Consider the following 14,219-nt stretch of genomic DNA (forward strand, 5'->3'; position numbering starts at 1 on the left):
CAAAAAGACAGCAAAGGTTTACATGAAAATTGAATTGGTGTAAAAAAAAAAACAAAAGAAAAAAAACGCAGCGTAAAATGAAACTCTGTACTGGAGGTCCTTAAAAGGGTTCCAGATCCCGACCACTCAGTCATGCCTCTCTTAAGCTTCCTTTTTATAAAAAAAAAAAAAAAAAACTAATTGCTCGCCAACAGCTTCGGTGAGTCTATACCTCTAGATGCGGTTGTTGTTGCCAAAGTTACACATTTCCATATGGGCCAGGGGCTTCCATAGCTCGGCTGCCTATTGTTACCCATCTAACTATCCCTAAGGTTCCCTCTGTAAGTGAACAAAGAAAAAACACTGGGCTGTAGGGACTAACTGCAATTTTGTGTTTAAAAAATAAGCTCTTTTGGGACCTACCTGCCCCACTGAGTGTCTTGCTCATGCTTGGGAACAAGCCCACCGTCACACATTTCCTGACTGCTCACAGGTCGCTGACCGGCTATAATGCACACACACGACACGTTCCATTTGCACATGTTAAAAGAACTCTCATTAAAAGAGCACACAATTTAATCAAAATGTAGGCTAACGTAAGGGCAGCCCCACCACCAAAATGCAACATCCTTCATCAAATTCCTGCTATAATGTTCTCTTTTTCATTTTTCTGTCCTTTTCTGAGCACCTGACGTTTTCCCAAATATGTTTTTAACAAATTATTCCAGCAGATTATTTAAAGGTTAGATGGCCCTTTGGGAGCCTTATTGACTCAGGGCCTTGGGGCGACTGTTGGATCCTCAGGATAAGAGGACGAACACGGCAGTATGTTTTGAATACATGAGCTTGCGTCCGCTCCAAGCTGATAATGCAGGATCTCAGAAGCAGCTGCTTGAAACTTAGATTCTTCACGACACAGACAGCCCAACCAATAGGGTTTTCCAAAAACATATCAAGTTCTTGAAACCAATCAAATTGATTTTTTTTCCCATTCTGCTATTTGTGCTTGGCCTAAAACAATTTATAAAAATATTTTCCTTCTGTTCCTGTTCTGAGACTGTTCCTTCTGAGGTCTCTCAAAGACAGTTTTCATTGGTACCCCCATTACAATTTAAATCCAGTCTGGTCTTGGGATGAATATGCATTCTAAGATTTTTTTATATCAAAATGTAATATTTGTGTCTTTTTCTGACTCTGTAAGATCCATTCTTACTCAGTTTGATCAGATTTGACATGCATCTGATAGGAATTTTTTGCATATTTAAGGTATAAAACAGGATTTATCAAGATATCATAAAACCAGGCCAACCTATACTTTAACATAGTCTGAGGTGAATATTTTACAGGTGAATTACATAGAATTTTATTAGAACAGAAAATTAACAAGACTACTGCAGAAAAATAAAAACATGGGCACAATGATAGCCATTCAAACTGTAATTACAATCAGATACTGTTGTTTGTCAGTGTTTGGCTGCAGTCAGCCAACTTCAAGCGTTTAATGTTTTCTTTTGATTGGATACAACTGTCTATGATGTTCAACAACTTGCAGCGAAGCTGCTCTCTGGACTTGGTTAGTGGTGATACATGTGGCAAAGTCAGTGATGAGTTTGATTCCACGCTCAGCTGTATCGTTGACGACTTTCACTGAATGAACAAACGTTTTGGCTGTGTAGGAATCATCATCAGAATGCCACTGGTCAATGGGTAAGTTCAGCCGACTGCTGCTGCTCTTCAGTGCCCGAAACAGGGTGTGAGATACTTGTCCTATTAATTTGGCCAGACATTGTGTCAAACCTGGGAACACTGGCCTTCTGAGTCAAAGATTTTCCAGAGCTGATGTTCTCAGAAGTTTGGCTGCGATATCCTGCTTTATTCTATTTGTGGCCAATGGATGGCTGCTACAGTGTAAACGGTACAATCGCTTGTATGAGGCATCATCGGTCGATGCTTAGCCTGTCCTGGACTTGCAACTTTTCTCAGAAATGATGGCATGCTGCAGTATTGATGAAGAAGTGGCGAGCACTGTGCTGGCCTAGCTAAGCAACCATCATTACAACAGTAAAATGATGGTTCAGTTTGGTTGGTTTCAAGAACTTTATGTTTTTTTGGACAATCCTACCCAACTTCAGCTATTCAGGCAAAATATGGAAACTTCTAAACAAATGAAAGTCATAGTTACGTAATATATAGTTTATGGTTAAGGGTTTTTTTTGTTTTTATTCTCTAAGAATTTTCATATATATATAGGTACATTTTATCATTCCTGTAATTTCTGAAATGGGGGGGAGGGGGACTGGCCAAATTAATCAGCACTGAATCTCTTCAACTCAAGGAGAGGCAGGGTTGGCTCACATGATAAACATAATCTTTGACCTTCCAGTAATGTTGTAACCGCCCACAACGTATGTGTCACTGTAATTACTGAGACATCATCCAGCATTTACAAACCCATAACTCACATGGGTTCCTCACATGGCAGGAATTATCCACTGTTGCTTAAACTATGTACTTCACATTGACCTTTACCCTCTTTATAAGCGAACAAAAAAAAACCTGAAACAATTTCATCGAACCCATCATACTAAAGTCAGATTTTTACCGTATGTACGTGATCAAAAATGAATAATTTCAACATGTAAATATGAATTTCATATTCCATTGTTTGGCACAGAAGCTGGGTGGTTAGCATGACTGTGTATTTTTACTGTCTAGTGAGTATGTGTCCAGTGTCTTGGTTGAAGCTGGATACTCTGCTTACTACTCGATCATAATTCAAAAACATGTGACCTGGTGTCTCTGCATTTCTCAAGGTGTGATTCTGTGCCTGAGTGTCCTGCAACAGACTGACATCTCATCCATTCTGTCTATCTGCCCTGTACGTGTTTCCCACCGCGTTGGATAAATGTTTATGGGAAATGGATGGATGAAGCGATGATGCTGGCAGCAAACATCAATATAAAAACAATTTCCCCACGGGGATCAATAAAGTATCAATTATTATTAATTATTATTATAAATAAGCTGACTATAAAGAAACACTTTCTGCTTTGTCTTTTGTAAGCAATTAGGTAATCATCTCCAAGTAGTTTAATACAACCGTTCATTAGTATAACCCATTTACAACAGTATTGTATTTGCGACCCTTACTGTATCCTTAAATCTATTGTGTAAAGCATAGAACTTAACGCAGCGAACAAGGAGGCAAGAAATCGTGGTCATCGCAACATATATGGTGTAATACATGTGCGTCAAGGATTGAATAGTCATAACAACAGGATGTTCTATGCTGATGGATCTTCACTTTTTTAAAGGAATTACAGGATTGTTTCGTATGACAAGTCCGCTACGTGATCTTTCTCATTTCCACTTTTTAGAAAGAAGTCTTAGCTGAAACAGTAGTTCTACGGTTGTTTGTACAATGTGAATAACAAATGTATTCGTTCACAAAGGGAGTTAAAATAATCTGGGTCTACCCTCATAGACCTGAATCTAAACATTTACATATATGTCAATGTGGTGTAAAGCAGAGAAAAATAGACACTAGGCCATGTTTTTCCACGCACATCTCTCGGCGAGAGCCTGGTGACACTGTACTACTGACAATTACTGGTTCGTATGAAATGCAAGGTTTTAATGCAGGGTGTTTAAGATTAATAAAAATTCAACCTTACACCCACATAACAGTAAAAATGTCGACGTTCAGTTCGCTGCTGGTGAATTAGTGACGTCATCCTTCATCCTCTGCGCATCGATTGGCTGATGAGGGCCAGGTTCACCACGCCCCTTTTCAAGTGCGTGACGCAATTAGTATTTATGGGTACGTACCGCGCGCTTTGCCACATGCTCCCACCTTTGTAGGTAGAGAAGGTTACCTGCTTCAACAGTGCTTGAACGGCAACCGGCCTACCAGCAAATTTGTACAACCTTCAGTCCACATTTTGACATCATCAAATAAATCAGACTCCCTACGTTCTTCAGGACCTGCCGTCAGTGCTATCCAGCAAGTAACGGTAAGTACGATCACTGCTTATCACTGAATTTAATTTTGCATTTAAGGTGGAAGCTGGGGTCTTATTACGTTTATCATAAACATTTTAAGATTCTGACGCATTTCATGTGTATATTTAACGCTACGGTATATGGCTATAGTGTGCGGTGAACGGGGAGTCCGGATTCTCGGTTTTTATGACCTGTTGGCGGTGCCGCGGCTTTGGGCCGGTGACCTTCGGCAGTCTTGCAGTGCGGAGGCAGCACAGCCATGTTGGCTAACGGTGGCTAAAGCGCTGCCTAAATATTTCAGTGTTGTTACCGGTTTTCTGTCCGTCGGTCTGAACCGGTTTTAGTTTGTAGATGTTACCAGTGAAGCTGAAAGTGAGCAGTGATGATGCAGTGACGGCTATGCTAAGTATTAGGGCTCAAGCAACGTTACCTGCTGAATCCCTATTTTATTGTCGCTGTTGCTCTTTTGATTACGTTAAAACGTTTAATCATTGTCGTGTTCGCATGAAATATTATTTTTTTTAATCCGAATATTCACGTTGCTTCCTCCCCCCCCCCCCCCCCTCCTCCAGCAGAAGCAGTTCGGGTTTTCCCAGACTCCATGTTCCTTATCAAATGACGCACGTTTTCCAATGGAGATTTACCAAAATAAAAAATTAGCCGAGAGCCCGAAGCTAATTTCGCATATCGAGATCTCGGCGTTTGTTTTAATCGTGGTTTCGAGTTTCGAAAACGGTTGATATCTGATGTCTGGACCCCGTTGTCCGGGCTTTTTACTTAATGCGCTGAGTTGCCTGTTTGACGATGTTTACAGTATAGTCTATTAAATATGCTTTGCTTATCAGCATTGCACGGCGCACAAAAATAACCAATTGTCATTGAACTACACTAACAGTAATGAAATCAAATCCATGTGGTATCTGGAAGGCCATATGCTTGGGGTTAATCCCTTAGTTTATAAGCCGTTCATAAAACGTATTTATAAAGTCGATTCCGAGATACGGTCGTATGTAATGGATACAGGGCAAACGTAGGTATTTCCGCGGTGTTTACTATACGTTGTCGCTGTTAACTGCTTCGCACTTTATTTTACGGTGTGTTCTGTGTTTCGGCTCAAAGTACCGCGGTGCTGTTGACTTTCGGCCGAACGGTGTTCCCGTTTGCTGAACCAGATACGGCGGCAATGAGCGTATACCTTTATGTATTTTTACAACGAGTTAAATGCAGATATCTGACTGGGCGTGGGAAGACATTCTGCATTCATGAGTATCTACGCTGTTCTGTAACCCTAAACTAAATGCGAGTAATTTAAGTTGTATGCTATGGCGAGTGTGACTGGCTCAATGTTGGGTTTTGAAGCGTAAATACAGCTTAATCATGGTCTCAGCCTCAAACTGGGTATTTTATGTAGCCAATACTAGGGTTGTAAAAATTCTGGAGGTTAGATTATTCATAGTTTGCTTTCTTTGCCGAATCCGTGGGCTGGCATAGTTGTCCTTGAAGGTTTCCAGAAATTTTCGCCCCCTTTGCCACCTTGTTTTAATTGTGGTTTTCCCTTTGTGTTCACAGCAATGGCATCCCAAGTGAGGCACAACTTCCACCAGGACTGCGAAGCAGCCATTAACCGGCAGATCAACATGGAGCTCTACGCCTCCTATGTTTACCTGTCCATGGTGAGAAAGGGCGTCGAAATGGGAAATTCGTTTATAACAATTCAGTTGATTTTTAACGAGAAATAAAGGGAGGTCTGATGTACCGCACTGCCCCCATAATGACCATCGTGACCACTTTTGCTTCTCTCCACTAGGCCTACTATTTCGACCGAGACGACCAGGCCCTGCACAACTTCGCCAAGTTCTTCCGCAAGCAGTCCCACGAGGAGCGGGAGCATGCGGAGAAGCTGATGAAGTTGCAGAATCAGAGAGGCGGCCGTATCTTCCTGCAGGACATCAAGGTATGATCTTAAGGCCTGTTCACGGAGTCACGGAGGTGTGCGAGGACACCGTGGATGCTGGTGCCCTGGCTTTTTAGATATCGCTCCCAAAGGGAGGGTTAGTCTGTCGACCCACAGTTGCACATTCCTGTGCTCCTACTGTTTTGCCCATTGAGAGAACATAGAGTCCTGTCAGGGCTCAACTGACAGTACAAGGAGGAGAAGCTGGTGAGAAAAGGTGGAAGTTTTATCTTCCTCCGACACCAGGCAATGGCCAGGGGGGTGGTGAACTCCCTGTGTAACAGTGTGTGTGTGCTCATCTGCTGATAACGGCAATGTGCTGTCTGCAGCATTCTGTGTGACAGTAATATGGGTGTGTTTGCAGAAACCAGAGAGGGATGAGTGGGGTAGCGGTGTGGAGGCTCTGGAGTGTGCTTTACAGCTGGAGAAGACTGTGAACCAGTCCCTGCTGGATATGCACAAGCTGTCGACGGAGCACAATGATCCTCACGTAAGTCTGCGGCCCACGACTCCACAAGGGTGAGCCGTCATGTTTTAAGTTGTCCCTATTCTTGTGTGTTTACATTTTCAAATGTCTCCACAGATGTGTGACTTCATTGAGACACACTACCTGGATGAGCAGGTGAAGTCCATCAAGGAATTGGGGGATTGGGTCACCAACCTGCGTCGCATGGGCGCCCCACAGAACGGCATGGCGGAGTACCTGTTCGACAAGCATACGCTGGGAGAGGAGAGCAGTTAGATCGTCACGCTCGCTTCTGCATGTTTTACCTAATGGCTGCGTGCGTGTCCGTGCGCAGCGTCCTTAGCACGGCTCTGCTTAGGTGCCAGCTTGCCCTCAGCCTCCCACATTGTACCTTCCAAAGCTCTCATAAGCCATAGTGCTCCGCTTTGTATTCTATGTATTACTGGTTGCTCACTTGTCAAAAGAAACTCAAATAAATGAAACTCTTGTTTCTGAGCTTTTCAGTGTGTTTGGTGTCATTTCAAACTGGATGAGCTTGTTTTTGGATTGATATGTAAACTTCAGCGTTACTGTCATGTTGACCACTAATGGTTGTGTATTGTGCACTTGAGTATGTGGGCCTTCACCTTCCAGAAGATATGGATGTTCAGTGGTGTTCTGCAGGTGTTGGGACTTGCTGGATCCTCATCTTTTATTTCCACTTAACTGATTCACATGTACACACTGCAGATGAGACACTCCCAGTTTGCTGAGCTTTAGAACGGTGTAATAACAGTTCGTCCTTTCTGGGACAGAACACTTGGAAGATTACAAAACTATGGTTCTAGGACAAACCTTAGTTTATCTTCAGCTGGTAATACGTTGTAGGCAGTGGTTTAAGAGCATTGCATCTTAGAGCTGTTCAAAACACAAATCCCTATATACGCTACTACACCTCTGGGCAGGTCTGCAGCTTTTGTATGTATTGTAAAATTTCTTTCTTAGGGCGAGCGGAAGATTCAATCAAATCATTGGGCTAGGGGTACACCTACTACTGCAACCTATTCAGTTCCTTATTTTTGTTCCCTTCCACCAGTTGGTCTTACCCTCTCCCCATTTCCAGCCAGCATGTCTAGAAGGTCCTGGTGAACCAATGGCTTCCCTGAGTCCTTGGGTGATACTTGCTGATTGGCTGCTGGTTGAACACAAGCAGAAGGTGGCGATACAGGGTTTACATTATTGGCAAGACCGTTACTGGTGGTGCTGCTAGCACAGTTAAAGTTTCCTTGGCTGCAGATATTGCCATGGCTACCAGCGGTGGAGGAGGAACTGTTGATTGTATTGATGCTGCCAGAACTTATGTTGCAGTTTGGGACAGGGACACGAAATGGTGTGAATGAAAAGAACTGTTCTCCCGGTGTGTTAGGGGGACCGGGATGTGTGTCAGAGGGGGGAATAGGGTCCAGGGAGCAGTGAGGGGGTGGAGGTTGTCGTAGCTGAGTAGGCCTAATCTTGGGTAGAGGGAGAGGAAGCGGACATGGCTCAAGCACAGGATCTGGGAAGGAAAAGGTGGGACCAGTGGAAGGTTCCCCTTGCTCACTCAGCCATGGGAAGGCAGATGATGGAGGTGGATGAATGCTTGGTGTGTCAGGAGGCAACAGCTGGGAGCCCAACAAGGTGGGTGCGAGTGAGCTGGAGCTGTGGTCCCAGTCGGTCTGAGGCCTCCGGGGGGGTCGTGGGCGGGGAACAGCTGGCGGCACACAATGGATGGGCGTTTGAGGACAGCTGTAGAAGCCGGGTCGCTCATGCAACAGCATAGAGGAGAATCTGTACTCTAGGTTCTGCTCAAGGGGAGGGTCAGGGCAAGCGTGGCCTGGGGCCAGGGGCCTCTCCGGGTGCAGATAGAGGGGAAAGCACCCCAGTGGGGCCCCAGGCCTGCGACGCAGTAGAGACATTCTTGAGGAGGTGGAGGAGCGAGAAAAGCTCTGATGCTGAACCCCCAGTAGCCGCCCCAAGCCTCCTAGCAGAGGTGTGGAGTGGTTGGCCGCCTCATGCTCTTTGATCTGCTGCAGGTTAGACTGAAACTCCATTTCCTCCTTGGGAACACTGCAGGGGCCAGTATTTCTGTTAGTGTCCTTGTTACTCCATGTCTTATACTTGCTGCTGAAATGTTCTAATCTATTTCAAAGTCTTTCAATACTCATGGCCTTAGTGTCCACCTACAATACCTTATATCCAGTGCAGACCCCATGAATGATGGCTTGCGGTGTTCCGCACTGGCAGTGGTGTAGGGGGCTTGAGGTTCTGACTCGTTCCAGTACTTATCCTTCTCCAAGACAGGCACACTGTCGTACATTTCATCCACAGACAACAGCGACACCTGAGAAGTGTAAAGCGGAAGTATATTTAACGTATTTAACGGAGCAGAATATACAACTGGGAGGACTTTGTGCTTAGCTTAACTCTGTCCAGTTCTAGGTTATGCAAATAAAGCAAAGCTGTTGAAGAAAGTTACGCATGCATCAGTCTTGAAGGAAGAAGGGTAAAAACAACACATAACCTGTAGATTTCGATCAACCAGCCAGTTGGTCTCAAAATCATCATCATCCTCACCGAATGGATTAATTAGCTGTTCAGCAACCTGAGAAAGGAGTACAGGAGTCAAATCACCATCCTATTTTCTGTCACGAGCTATATGCATGAAAGCAAGTGTAGAAACAGGTGCAAAAGAATGGGGAACCAACATTTAGAAAAGGAGCCCCTGAAACCTGTTCTCACTATTTCAATTTCCTGCATTAATGCAACTACTAAACCATCATAAATGAAAGACGTTACAGCGTGGGATTCTGGGATATTGTTAGACCTGATGTGTGAGGTAACAGTGTCAAAAGTTCAGTGTACTTATTCCTTATTAGCCAAAGAATAAAGCATTTAGAGTGCTTTGAAAAGGGCTATCCACCATTACTGTGGTGGATAGCCCTATTCACTGTGGTGGATAGCCCAGTCCCTGTGCCAGATAAGTTGTTAGTTATTATCGACCATTATGCTCACCTTCAGCCAGCCAGCATAAAAGAAAAACTGAAGCAGGGTGAAGACCGGCAGGTACAAGTCCAGGTCATGGCCAGGGTAGCCCTGTGCAGGGTCCAGGAACTGGCGGCCAATCAGGCAAGCCAGGAAGAAACTATAGACGGCCACTGTCACCACCTGGCAATGTGACAGGTCTAGACGCAGTTATCCAGCTAGCAGAGACGCATCATTAACGCTAAGAGAGGGGAAGAGCTGTCCCTGACAATCTGTTATTATACTGTAGCAAATGCTTCATAAGCCGAATGACAACTGCTCTAAAAACACTGTTTAGCTGTCTGAGAAAGACAGAGGTGAGACTTAGGCTTCTATTCCTCATTGCAATGAGAGGGAGGAGACGCAACACTGTCTACAGGGTGTTCTATGTTAAAGTCATAATAAGGGTTACAGAACAGTGGGGGTCAAGTCTGGGCTTGACAGGGTGTGTTACCATTTCTGGGAGTTATTATCCTTGGTCGAGATGTTTACAGAATGCATATCTTCAGTAAAGAGGGTGGCCGTACCTGCGTGTAAACCAGGGGCAGACTGATCCAATCATAACTGTACAGCTTCATGCACTGTGTACGGAGGGTGTTCAGCTCCTGAGTCACATAAAACATACGCATTACACAGTAGCCATGCAGTTACACACGTCCGCATACAGTCTTTCTCTGTCGTACGGAAGCACACACGGGAACCCACATTGAGGATAGCGCTTAACGCCACGTCGTTGTTGATGCGGCCTTCACTGCGGGACCTGAGGGCCAGGCTGACAAACCACATGCAAGGCACCCAGAATTTGCTGTGGGGCGAGGGCACGGCCTCCAGCTGCCTTAGTTCCTCAGCTGTCATCAGGCCTTTGTGGGAAGACATGAAAAGACCTGGAGCAGGCAATCATCCTCTCGACAGAACCAGTTTATTTATGCTGAGACACCATTAAACTGACAGCCACACACCCAAATCACCACTGCAATAATCACTGGGTCTGCGTGATAATAATCATTATGCTACATTGGTCATCGTTTGTGGTCCAGGCAACCTTGAAATACTTTGCACTTCAGGAAAGACTTTTAGGATAAAGATTGCAGTGCCACTGCTGTCAGGTTAACAACACTTATCTATGGTACTGCCCTGTACGACGAGTGTAACCTTTGAAACACTAACAAAACGAAGGACCTTTGTTTGGTACAATAAAGTTTGAGGCAACTATGAAGTTATATGCTATATGCTCCCCTTAGAGTTGCTGAGGTCACATGTTGTCGTCTTTTACCCAGAAAGCCGCTGCTTATTGGGACGGACCTTACAGCTACAGTTAGACGGACCCATTAGCAAAGTCCAGTGAAGCAGTCTCCGACGTGCCGGTATCGTAAAGGACTAGACAGGATGGGTGTTACTCTTTGATGCTTGTGCTGCGTTCCAGTGTTTCAGAACCCAGTCCTCAGGGAACCTCAGACTGTTTGTGTTTTTCCAAAAATGTGGATTGACTGGGAGGGAGCGAAAACGTGGATTGACTGGGAGGGAGTGAAAACGTGGACTAGCTGGGGATCCCTCAGAACCGGGTTGGGAAAAGCTGCTATAGACCCTGGTGAGCAGTGCAGCTGAATCCTACAGTATGTCGTACCTGCCTGCACCAGGTGCTCCATGGTAGGGAACCTCTTGTAGACAGCAGTGCTGACGGAACGGTAGATGAGCACGCCAGACAGGTTGGCGTAACGCATGAGGGTGCGCCGGACGAGCCGGGCTGCATCATCCGCCCCCCGCACATGCCCTCCCACCAGCGCCCCCAAGCGGTCGGGCCAGGGAACGCTCTCGAACTGTCCCCACCAGCGCGTGACCACCAGGGTGACGTAGAACCCTGCCCGCAAAAGGCACCCAAGCAAACAGCAGACAACGGCAAACATTTCCTTCTTCAGTGGGATACAACATACCCATTAATCAGAACCCCTGCAGTGACGCAGTGGGAAGAGGCCATTAAGTTAACTGCAGTGGTTGTTATACCTCATGTTTTCTGCTTAAAGTAGAGAAAAAAACTGGTATAATAATCAGGCAGCTTAACAAAGAGTTTTAGATAAGGATCAGTGGCAAACTGAACAAAACTCAAAACTGAAGTGTCAAATGGGAAGTAGGGAGATATTCTTCTCGTTACATGAGCGTTATAGGTGATTTTAATGAGGGTGCAACTGCTCCATCTACTGGTTACATCAGAATGCATATTAAGTTTAGTAATTGAATTATACACATATTGAAACGTTATATTTGAAAATGTAGCTTGTGTTACTCATACCAATGTGTAATAACAGTTTATTGAATATGAATTTGCTTCTTTTAAGAAAAACAATTTTATTTATCTGGATGAATGACTGGTTGGATTCCCTCACCTTGCACCCCCTGCGAGAAAAGCCTGGAGTTGCCAGTGATGAACATTATTTGTTTTTGATTTACTATAAGTGCCACTGAGTTTATATATAATTCAAGCATAAATTACAAATAGCAGAAGAGTGCTCACCCAGTACAAAGGACACAGGGATGAGTTCTGCATAGTGGTTGCAGTAGAGGGTAAGCTTCTCAAACATTCGCTTCTCCTCATCCCTCAGTAAGAACCTGGAATGACCGGCCCAGTTAGCTGTCATCCATCATTTGCTCCAGGGTCCCAGGTGAGACAGTGCAAAGCCTAACTGGAGCAATGTTCAGCCGGACCCAAGTGTGGGGCCTGACCTTGCAAAACCACCATTCAATCACTCAAGGGTCCCTTTCTGTGCCGTTTTCTGTCCTCAGTCGACAGTGCGGATAGAAGAGCAATACAGGCCACAGATATTTTGGAATCAAGAAGTTTTAGGTGATAACGGCGACGGCCTCTACTGGGGCAGCAGTACATTTCTCAGTATCACATTCAGCTGTATGATGTTTTTAAGCTTCATGCTACGTTTGGCGTCTGGCTACATGAGCCGGTGTCAGTGTGCTGTGAGGGAATGACGCCCTATAGCTGTGCAAAGCTTCACCTTACACCCTTCCTCACAAGACAGGCTTTCCAGATAAATGGTTCAAGATGGATGAATGGATAACTGGTTATACTAGGGTGACCAGATAATCCATGTCAGGGAGGACACTATGGGCTACTTCGGGTTTTACAAACTACTTTCAAACTGAAAGGCTCCTGTGCTCGGCTAATTAGTTCAGCTCTTCCTGTGCTTTGACTGGTTTGTTTCCTTGAGTGAAAGACTCATCCAGCTGTTTCACATTAGCATTAGTGACACATGCATGATTATAGGAGACTGACCAATCAGCACACAGCAAGAACTCAGCGCTCAAGTGAAATTCAGGTCCGTTTCATTGAAATGGTAATTTACAATTCCTGTCCTAGCTCAGAGTGTCCTCCCTGACATGGATTATCTGGTCACCCAAGGTTATACTGAAAAAATAATATTAGGTAAACTGTCGGGCAACTTCTAAACAACAAAGTAATATAATTCTGATGTTAAAATATTGGCATTTGATGCCATATTAGGTTAAATAGCTGACTTCATCGAATAACTACGACCAACAGACAGATGCTACAGATCCTCAGGCTTCCAGAAAAAAATGCCAGTATAGTATTGACTGAGGAAATATAATCTCCCAAAAAGTAGGAAAAATCTATGGAATGTTCTGTGAGTTTGAACACACTGTATTGTAGCATCCACACAAACCCCTATCATTTCCCACTGCTCTCTTTGGCACCTAGATTGTTCCTGATTGGGGGTGGGTGAGGGCATGCTCCTCACCTGTAAATGATGCTAAGAAAGGAGTACAGAGCGGTAAAGATGATCAGCTCCCTGTATAGAAGCTTGTAGATGCTGCCCCTCCATCGTAGTAGCAGGCGGGAGAAGGTTCCCAAGCCAGCGTCTGCCACCCTGCGTGAGTAGGTCACCGTCATTGCTGCCCCCTAGTGGACACAATAATTGGTTGCGCCACCACTTCAATCCCACCTGACGGGGAAAGAAAACATGTCGCTGTAATATATCGTTAGATCCTTGATGACAAACACACCATTGACTGTCGGGTGTTCACGCATTTCATCTTTGTAGATATACTGAGACAAAATTAAGGGTAAAATGCAATGGTATAGAAAGAGAAATTGAGAAGTAGACAAAAGAAATGGAGATGTAGAATGATGAACGCCAAGCATTTTTAAATACCAAGCATTTTGCAGCGTATAAACTTTTATACTCACTGTGCCCTGGAGAGTGTCACCACAGTGTTCAGTAGGTACAGGTGAGAGGCAGAGTGTGGGACAGAGATGGAGTACAAAGAGACTCCCACCCTTCCAGTCACTTGATGTGTTAATCGCTTTAAGCAACAAAACACCATTGTGAAGTGTTAATCTGAGCAAATCACAAGGCAAACGTATACCACACGCAACACATGCTGTATTTTGCGAGCCTAAGTCACTTCCCTTCAGTTACAAGACAACACCGTTCGTCGTGTACGATAATGTCAATTTTCCTATGACAAGAAAAGCCTGTTGTAAGAGGCGTTGGTGGGACATAAATGATGAATGTCATAGCCCACATGCAAAGCACAAGGTGCAAATGTCCTATGTTTATTATTATTATTATTATTAGTATAGTAGTAGTATTATAAACTTTTCTGTTTTTCTTATAATTCAAAAACCAAATCATTCGGTTTCCATTGTTAATCCTTAAAGGAATCTGAAGTAATCATTTCCAGTAGCTTACTTAAGCACTTAGTGAAACGTTGACTTACTCCTGCCTATCGGGTGTAGAAAATGCGTCACGG

The 14,219-nt window shown here is 44.5% G+C and overlaps 2 protein-coding genes across 2 annotated transcripts; one reads left to right on the forward strand and one right to left on the reverse strand.

Moving 5' to 3' along the window:
- The first annotated feature begins 3,797 nt into the window (after window positions 1-3,797).
- Window positions 3,798-6,896, forward strand: fth1b (ferritin, heavy polypeptide 1b). Its single transcript, XM_023819725.2, has 5 exons — window positions 3,798-3,992; window positions 5,551-5,654; window positions 5,789-5,935; window positions 6,300-6,425; window positions 6,519-6,896. Exons 2-5 carry the CDS (start codon window positions 5,553-5,555, stop codon window positions 6,675-6,677), a joined length of 534 nt encoding a protein of 177 aa, XP_023675493.1. The 5' UTR covers window positions 3,798-3,992; window positions 5,551-5,552; the 3' UTR covers window positions 6,678-6,896.
- A 259-nt stretch (window positions 6,897-7,155) lies between these two features.
- On the reverse strand, window positions 7,156-13,772 carry best1 (bestrophin 1). Its single transcript, XM_023819702.2, has 10 exons — window positions 13,654-13,772; window positions 13,205-13,408; window positions 11,950-12,044; window positions 11,065-11,298; window positions 10,146-10,300; window positions 9,968-10,045; window positions 9,432-9,584; window positions 8,941-9,021; window positions 8,609-8,760; window positions 7,156-8,486 (listed from the first exon to the last, which is right to left on the reverse strand). The coding sequence occupies exons 2-10, from the start codon at window positions 13,354-13,356 to the stop codon at window positions 7,454-7,456; spliced, it is 2,133 nt and encodes a 710-aa protein (XP_023675470.2). The 5' UTR covers window positions 13,357-13,408; window positions 13,654-13,772; the 3' UTR covers window positions 7,156-7,453.
- Window positions 13,773-14,219: the final 447 nt, after the last annotated feature.

The sequence above is a fragment of the Paramormyrops kingsleyae genome, chromosome 11 (genome assembly GCF_048594095.1).
Source record: "Paramormyrops kingsleyae isolate MSU_618 chromosome 11, PKINGS_0.4, whole genome shotgun sequence".
Lineage (NCBI taxonomy): Eukaryota > Metazoa > Chordata > Actinopteri > Osteoglossiformes > Mormyridae > Paramormyrops > Paramormyrops kingsleyae.